Here is an 8,761-nt window from a genome sequence, read left to right on the forward strand (position 1 = left end):
TTTGGCTTCTAAGAAAAAGATTTGTCCAATCTTATAGTTTCCCCAGCACATTCACTTTTGGTCGACCTAGCGTAGTCCTTTTGGCTCCAAAAGTGAATGTATACATCTCTACTTGGTCAAAATCCTTTATGACCCAGCCAAATCCTTTCTGGCTTCCTCATCATTCCATTCAATGAGGGAGACATCTAGCATCATTTTAAGCTTAATTTTGTCTACAATATATTCATTTGTGAATATATATTGGAGCTCTATTGTTCCTTTCTTCATCATGTCTTAATGTGTGAAAATTCCTACACTGAAGGAATCCTACTGCAGCAAATCTGAATCTACTTCACCTACCTGATTTTTAACATACATTAACCAAGTTATTCTTCTGAATATTGAAGCAGATTACTTCTGCAGCCTACACTAATTAAATGTTTGATCTCATGAAACATAAAACAGAGCAAAGAACAAGATACATAGGACACACTTATTTTTGGACACAATAGACCTTGGAAAAACCCAATGCGGGAAAACTGATGCAGCAGTTTTGAGGGTTTATTATTATGCAGGAGAAATATTTGAATACAAATCTAGGATGCTCATCTAGCAATCCTTTATAGAGAAAACACTGGCGGAAAATCTGAGTGAGTTTTACTTCACTTCACCCGGCAGAATTCCGGTTGATCCGGCTCAAGACTGGCTAACCCCGGCTATTTCTACGCTAGCTCTGCATCAGCCCTGCATCACCTTCTCTTCCCTATGCGTCAACTCTCTTGGTTGTTCCGGCAGTTTCAACAGTTCTAGATTTTGCATGACAGGCAACTTTTCTATGTCAGCTCCCCCAACTACTGCGTTGCCTCTACGTCAACTCTCCTGGTTGTTCCGACAGTTTTGGATTCTGCATGATAAGCAGCTTTTCTGCGTCAACTCTCCTGGCTACTGCGCTACCTCTCTGCAAGCTCTCTTCGCCTCTCTGTTCTGTATTTTTCGGAATGTCCTCTCAGATTCTCTTTGCCCCTCAGCTGCAAGATATCCCCAATTGATTTTCCTCCCGAGAACTTCTCACCTCAGAAAATCGATTTGCTCAATCTCCCTATGTGTGTTTCTAAATGAACCCCAAGCCTCCATTTTATACTTTACCTGTTGAGTCTTCAACAGCTGAGATTAAGTCTCTAATCAACGGCTAAAATTAAAACATAACTTGATCTGCCTTATAGATCATTCTCGCCCATATTTTGATTAATACCCATTAATATTTTAATTTTCCCAAGTTTAAACTTAGGAACCCCGTTACAAATATTAATTATTTTAATAAAATACAATCCGGGTGGAATTTCACCAAACGGTTTCTGGGTTCTTTAGAACTCATGTGCCTTAGCCTCTCCACCAATTTTCAAGGCTAGATCACTTCCGATGCTACCAAAAACTAACACTCCCTCTTAGCAAGGAAAGTGCTCTAGCAACAATGTCCACCTGCATGCTGCTCTGTTTCTGAAGCACCTCCTTTTTGCACTGCTGCTGCCAGCAACAGTGTGTTGTTGCTACTGTATTGTTGCCCATGACACTACCACTGCCGCATCTATACTACATCTCCCTCTCAAATGCTACTAACACTGCCACAGCTAACACTGCATCGTACTACAACTCAGTTGCTGAGAGAAGCAACTGAAAAACATCCTAAATTAGTTGAACTTAACTGTGTTCAACATAATACAATGAATGTTGGAATCTCACTGTTGTTGATTCTGACCCTCTGAATCTTCTGCATTGCTGCTAACTCCTACACTGTGCCAACTGCATTGCTGCCAACCTTTTTCTGCATTGATTAGTCTCTGGTCCCCAGCTACTGCATCTGTCTTCCAAACACTCCACTGCATCATCTGACACTAAGTCCATCTCGCTACTGCTGAACGTTGGGCTCCCCTAGCAAGGAAGTGATCCAAGAAATGGACTCCTCAAGGATCTTGCCCATCCTCCTGACTACAGCTCAATATCGCCCCATCCCCCTCCTGGAGATGCGTGGGCACTAATGGCAAACTCATCCTCGTCAATCTTTGTTGAAGCAACCTTAGGATCATGTTTCTCATCCTTGTCCTTTTTCTTGAAAGGACACTAGGATGCATAGTGGCCCATCTCGCCACAGCTGAAACATTTCACCTTTGAAATGTCCTTTTTCTTTGGCTTCTATTGTCCCTTCAATGCTAGAGTTGTGTTCTCCTCCTCCTTCGTCTTTGTGCCACTCCCACTGTTGCCATTGAGGTTGACCTTCACTAGGTCCCTCCTTAACTCCTCCTGTGAAGATTTGCCCACATCTCCTCCCATGAAGGTAGTTTTTCTCTACCCAATATGCTTTGGACGAAAAATTGCCATTCATCCGAGACTCCATTTAGGACTGTCCTCAACATCGCGGTTGGATGAGGAGTGGACCCCACTACAACAAGCTGGTCTCTAGTGTCCTAAAGACACTAAAGATAGAGGTTCACCCCTTCTCCTTTCTACATCAAAGTCCGCTGCAACTTCTGCTCCAAATACATCTTTCGTTGTTCAGAAGAGCCTTCATACAGAGAATACAAGGCTTCCCACATCTCTCGAGTTGTAGCCTTGCCCTGCAAGTGTGAGACCACATGATCTCGAACTCCATCGAGAATGAGCCTCTTTGCCTTCCCCTGCTTGGCTTTCTACTTCTTCTTTTGATCGTTGTCAGTAGGAAGAACTACAACACTATTATTGTAGTCCTCGAGACCATATTCCTCCAGAACAGCTAAGATTCTGGTCTTCCATATGACATAGTTGGAAGCACCTTCCAACTTGTCCTGATCTCTGAGCCCATGCGATGCCATCTCACCCAACTGTTGAACTGACTCGTCTAGTCACTGCTTACCACTACTCAGCTACTCAGCAAGTGAGAAATTCGAACTCTTTGGCGGAAATTTTTCTGAGGAGAAAATTCCCCTTCTACGTGTCTTCGTTCCTTTCCAACAGATTTCTGCCTCGACAAAAACTGCACCCTTCAAGCACTACGCTGACGCTTTGCGTCACTCCCTCTGCCTCTGCAAACTCATGATCTAGAAATCATACCTCTGTCATCTCTCTCAGAGAGAGATTTCCTCGGATCTGCTTCCCAGCAACGACTACGCAATCCCTTCTAGGGGATTCGAATTGCTACCAAGTGCAACTTTCGACCTCACTTCTCAGCACTGGATCTGCTCTTCCTGTTTCAAAATCAATGCTCTGATACCATGTGAAAATTCCTACGCTCTAAAGGAATTCCTAATGCAGCAAAACTAAATCTACTTCACCTACTTGATTTTTAACATACATTAACCAAGTTATTCTTCTGAATACTGAAGTAGATTGTAGATTACTTCTGCAACTTACACTAATTAAATATTTGATCTCATGAAACAGAAAACAAAGCAAAGAACAAGATACATAGGACACACTTATTTTTGGACACAATAGTCCCCGGAAAAACCCAATGCAGGAAAATCGGTGCAACAGTTCTAAGGGTTTATTATTATGCAGGAAAAATATTTGAATACAAATCTAGGATGCTCATCTAGCAATCCTTTATAGAGAAAATACTGGCGAAAAATCTAAGTGAGTTTTACCTCACTTCACCTGGCAAAATTTCGGTTGATCTGGCACAAGACTGGCTAACCCTGGCTATTTCTGCACTGGTTCCGCGTCAACCCTACGTCACCTTCTCTGCTCTCTTTGTCAGTTCTTCCGGCAATTTCGGCTGTTTTGATAGTTCTGGATTCTGTGTGACAAGCAACTTTTCTGCATCAGCTCTTGCGGTTACTGCGCTGCCTCTGCTTCAGCTTTCCAAGTTGTTCCAGCAGTTCTGACAGTTCTTGGCAGTTTTTGTTGTTCGGGGTATTCTAGATTCTGTGTGACAGGTAGCTTTTCTGCGTCAGCTCTCCTGGCTACTGCGCTGCCTCTCTGCAAGCTCTCTCTGCCTCTCTGTTCTGTATTTTCCGGAAAGTCCTCCCAGATTCTCTCTACCCCTCAGCTGCAAGATCTCCCCAATCGATTTTCCTCCTGAGAACTTCTCACCTTTGAAAATCGATTTCCTCAATCTCTGTGTGTTTCTAAATGAACCCCAACCTCCATCAACGACCGAGATTAAGTCTCTAATCAACGGCTACCCCATTAAAAATATTAATTATTTTAGTAAAATACAATCTGGGAGGAATTTCACCAAACGGTTTCTGGGTTCTCTAGAACTCATGTGCCTTAGCCTTTCCACAAATTTTCAAGGCTATAGCACTTCTGATGCTACCAGAAACTAACAAAATGAAGTGATTTGGTCAAAGACTCACCTCATTTCTTGAAATATATCTAATATACATCATAAGTAGCAATGTACTATACTTGAGGTGTTCAATTTCAAATATTTGGTCCATGAATATGGATTTGTAGTTCATCAAAAAGCTAGACAATGTACTTCAAAAAATCTTTCATCTTGAGGTTAACTCCTTTTGAAGTTGAAGTAGGTCTTTCGTGTGGTGATCTTGGTTGCTCCCTATCACAATAACAATCCTTCTATTATTTCTTTTTCATAACCAAGTTCTTCTGTTACTGTTGCTCCCTCTGTCATGTAGACAAGTCTTTTGTATCATTGCTACTCCTCCTCACTTGAGACATCATATCAACAATGTTCCTACAAACCATATTCAGGTAAAAGAAACAATTATTATTGAGTAAAAGATACAAAAACAAAGAATGTAAGAGAAGGAAATAAAATAAAATCAAGATAGAAGGATATAGATTACTTATCTTTTGAGAGTTGTATGAAGTTGTTTTTTTTAACCTTGCCTCCTTGCAGATATCCTTCAAATTCTTCTGCAATCCTTATATACAATATTCCAAATCTAATTCTAGAATTTACTTTCTAGAAGTTTTCAATAGGCTGTCCTTTGCCTTTAACATTTTATAGAGATCAGTTCCTTTTGATCATCCCATGATCCTGGGTAGTTATAAATTATTTTATTTGTAAGGGGAGGAATATATCTATAGACCTCTACCTTTGTAGGAAATTCCTTCTTCCTACTACATTGCCTTGTACTACAACAGTGTTTAAAAAAATCTTCCTTTATTATAACAAAAGTAGGAAGTACCAAGGCTACAACCAATTGAAAATAATATATATATATAAGAGGAAGATAAATACCTATCTTTCAATTGGTAGCTTCTTTAAATGAAGAAATCCTTTGACTTCTTTAGAGGTGGCTTTACATCATTCTCTTCTTCATTGACATTGGCAGTAGAAGCTTGCTCTTTTTCCTTCCTCTTTCTTTCAAGGCATTGTGATGCATAGTGACCAAGATTATGACAGATGAAGCATTTAACCTTTGATATGTCTTTCTTCTTTTGATCTGATCTTTTTGGATTTCTTTCATCAAAATTTCCAAAGTTCCTCTTATCAAATTTTCCAAAGTTCTTATCAAATCTTCCAAAGTTCTTTTTATTGATTTTTCCAGGATTCCTTCTTTCTTTCCCTTTAAGCAACAAGGATTTGAGTTTCATCATTCTGAGGTTCATTTTTAGCCAGCAACCTGGTTTCTTCTTGAATACAATCATCCCATAGTTCATCAAATGATGGCAGTTTTCCATGTGCATAAATTCCTTGAATAAATGGTTCCCATGATGAAGGAAAACCATTTAGAGCAACTGTAACTAATTCTGAATCTTCAATTTTCTCTTCAATGGCTACAAGTTCATCTTTGACCTGAGTTATTTTCATAAGATAAGAGGTGACAGAATCTGATTTAGTCATTTTAATATTGCGAAAAGGCTAATTTCCTGTTAGTATTGCTGCTTGCATATAATTTTACTAGAGCATTGTACATTGCTTTGGCAGTCTTTAGTCCTTTAACATGAGGAATCAAGTGGTCTTTTATGGAGTCTACAAGAATTCTCTTTGCTTTGGCCTCACTCTTTTTGTACTTTGCTTTCTCCTCAGCTCCCTCTAGTTTTGGAATATCTTTCTCCACATGTTCTAGAAGGTCATTTTCCTCCAAGATGAGAAGTACTCTAGTTTTCCAAGATTGATAGTTGATTGCACCTTCCAACCTGTCTTCAATTCTAAGGTTTGGAGCCATTTGTCAAACAATAAAGGAATCAAGTATTTGTGAACTCTTGTCTCTAGGACTGACTTCAAATTATTCGAAGGCTTGGCTTCTTCAAAGTACTATAGTGGCTGCTCTTTCACCTAGGCTTTGATACCATGTTGATTTTTCTTATAATAGAAACTGATTTTCTAATCTTGATAATTACTTCCAGTGATTTGTATTCTCAAGTTGTCTTATGTCTCGTTAAGCAATTATACATACAAAATCTCAAGTATAATGCAATGATAACCATAGGATCATAAAGGGAGTCGAGACAGCCATACAAAAAAAAGACACAAGATTACCCTGGGAAATCCCAACCAACATTTCTTTTAAGGTGAATTCAATCTTCAGCAAAATTTACAATTTAAATTGTCTAGAAATCTGTGCCAATTTCCAAGCTTTTAATTCCAGTCAAACCTGGTCGTGAGAGAATGTCTGACTTTTGTTTAGCTTAGTCAAATCTGGGTCAACAGACCAAATTTTTTCCTCTTCAACTTACTCAGAAATTTTGGTCAAACAGGTTTGGTCAACATCCAGATTTCTACTCAGAGATTTGGTCAACATTTAGTCAAAGATGCCCAGAATATTCAGTCCGATAATCAGTCAAAGCAGCCTAGAAAATGCTAAAGTCAATGATGGTCAACGAGTAAAACTTGGACCCAGAATTTGGTGGTCAACCTTAGACTTCTCCTTCACACGTGTAAACAGATGACTAATAGCTCTTGGGATCCAAATTGATTTTATGATGAATTGAGGTTGAATAGTCTATTTATAGTGGTCAAACTGGATGGGTTTTGACCAAGGGTCACACCCATTCACAAGGTGGGCCGACTTGACTTTTGGGGCCTACATCAAGGCCAGAAATAATAATTTTTCTTTTCCATATCCAATATTTTCTTGGGCTGATTTAGGAAGGCCAATTTCGCATGCGAGAATACCTCCCGATGCTACAAAAATGAACATCGTCTAGGACGGGGTGCTCTTCACTTAAAAGGCTAGTTGACTTTTCAAACCCATGTTAATGCTGATGATAAACAGATGGGAAACTGGTTTAGAATATCTGAAATCTCATGAAAGTCATGCAGTCCCCATGGTCTACTGCTTAACTTGATAAGGATGGACTGTAAATTTGGAAGTTAAGGATTTCAGGAGCAATCTTGGGTGCTAACAAGAGCTCAGCCATTGATAAACAGTCACAGATAAGGTGATCTAGGCTTCAGCACAGGAAGCAACGATTAGGCAGGGTATGTCCCTAACAGGCTGTCAGATCATATGTCTGCTATCCAGATAGGGACATACTCCTTCAAGTCCTTATACAAATTAACTTCAAGGAAAACCCTAGACTCCTAGTGTTGCAAAAGAACTCAAGCTTACAACAAAGGAAGCCACCAACGAAGGTGGAGATATGTTCCACAAATGCCCAAAGCTACACAGGGAGACAGGGAAGTTCAAACCACATTGGGCAGGATAATTGAGTTGCCTTGTCATCAGGAAACTCTTCACTCCAACCAATGTGTTTTTACAGACAACCTTAAGGACATGCCTTATCAGCAAACTGGAACAAGAAGCAGCTTTTAGTCAGACTGCAGGTATGGACACGGTGCCACTATGTGGCTCATGTCGACATTATTCTAACAATTCAATACTCAAAATATAAGGCTATGAATATGATGCTCTCACTTATTGTTTGCTTTCATTTGAGTTTTGTTAAAGTAGGATGTCTTAGTTTTTCTCACGGTGGTTTTTACATACAATCCCCTTATTATGAGGGCTGCTTGATCATGATTGTTTTTCCAGGGGATGTAATGAATTTATATAGCTTCTAGTTCTGCGCTTCAGTTTAAGATGTGCCTATATTTGGCTCTCATGTTGATCAGAATCTCATTTTGATTTAATGCAGGGCAAACAGGAGATGGCCGCACTTCACTAAATGATAAATATGGATATTAATCGGTCCAAAATTCATATGGTTATGAGCTACAAATATTATTCTTGTGCCTATATCAGTCCAGTTCACTTCTTATAAGCAAAGAAAGCATCATTTCCACGGTCCAAAACTACATAGACTACATAATGCTAATTTGTTATGTTTGAGTCACTTTATGAATGTTCAATACAGGCAAAGGAATTATAGTCAAAACTGCTAATAGAGGAATCAGAAGACTTCACAATTCATGTGGCCCAGTATTTTGGCTCGAGGAGAAATATATCATAAACTTTGGTTACTACATGGCTTTCTAGCAAGCTTTCTGCGATCATAATTTGTGGAGTTTATGAGGCTAACTCACCAAGGCGCCTGCCATATTCAATGTATTTTAATAATTTGTTCCTGTGCAATGGATCAACTTGGATCGACTATTGCTTCGCGGCAGTCTTGCATGCCATCAAATCATCTTGTATATTAATAATATAAACTTGAGAACATTTTTCATGAGTTGTGAATGATAATAGGATGTTTTTCCTTTAGCGTTTCATCGTTCATGTCAAATACTGTATCTGTTAGAATGGAAATCTTGGGACCTAACTTAGTTTCAAGTTTTGTGCCTAGAAGAAGAGTTGATCTGCTGGTGTCTCCACAGATCTGTACTTACCTTCTCACAATTATGAGAACATAGTGATTTGTTTCTAGAACTTGTTACCTAACAAAACCCTTCAAG

The 8,761-nt window shown here is 39.3% G+C and overlaps 1 protein-coding gene across 1 annotated transcript in view; it reads left to right on the forward strand.

Moving 5' to 3' along the window:
• The window catches only part of LOC149169188 (SMAD/FHA domain-containing protein), a 432,141-nt gene extending 423,603 nt beyond the window's left edge, over positions 1 to 8,538 (forward strand). Inside the window, 1 exon segment of the mRNA XM_089428601.1 lies at positions 8,005 to 8,538. Within this exon segment, the coding sequence (XP_089284727.1) occupies positions 8,005 to 8,054 (50 nt within the window). The 3' untranslated portion in view covers positions 8,055 to 8,538.
• The last annotated feature ends 223 nt before the right edge of the window (positions 8,539 to 8,761 follow it).

This window comes from Pinus tabuliformis, chromosome 4_2 (genome assembly GCF_031772625.1).
Source record: "Pinus tabuliformis cultivar Carrire ecotype Pingquan chromosome 4_2, CPIR1, whole genome shotgun sequence".
NCBI classification, from domain to species: domain Eukaryota; kingdom Viridiplantae; phylum Streptophyta; class Pinopsida; order Pinales; family Pinaceae; genus Pinus; species Pinus tabuliformis.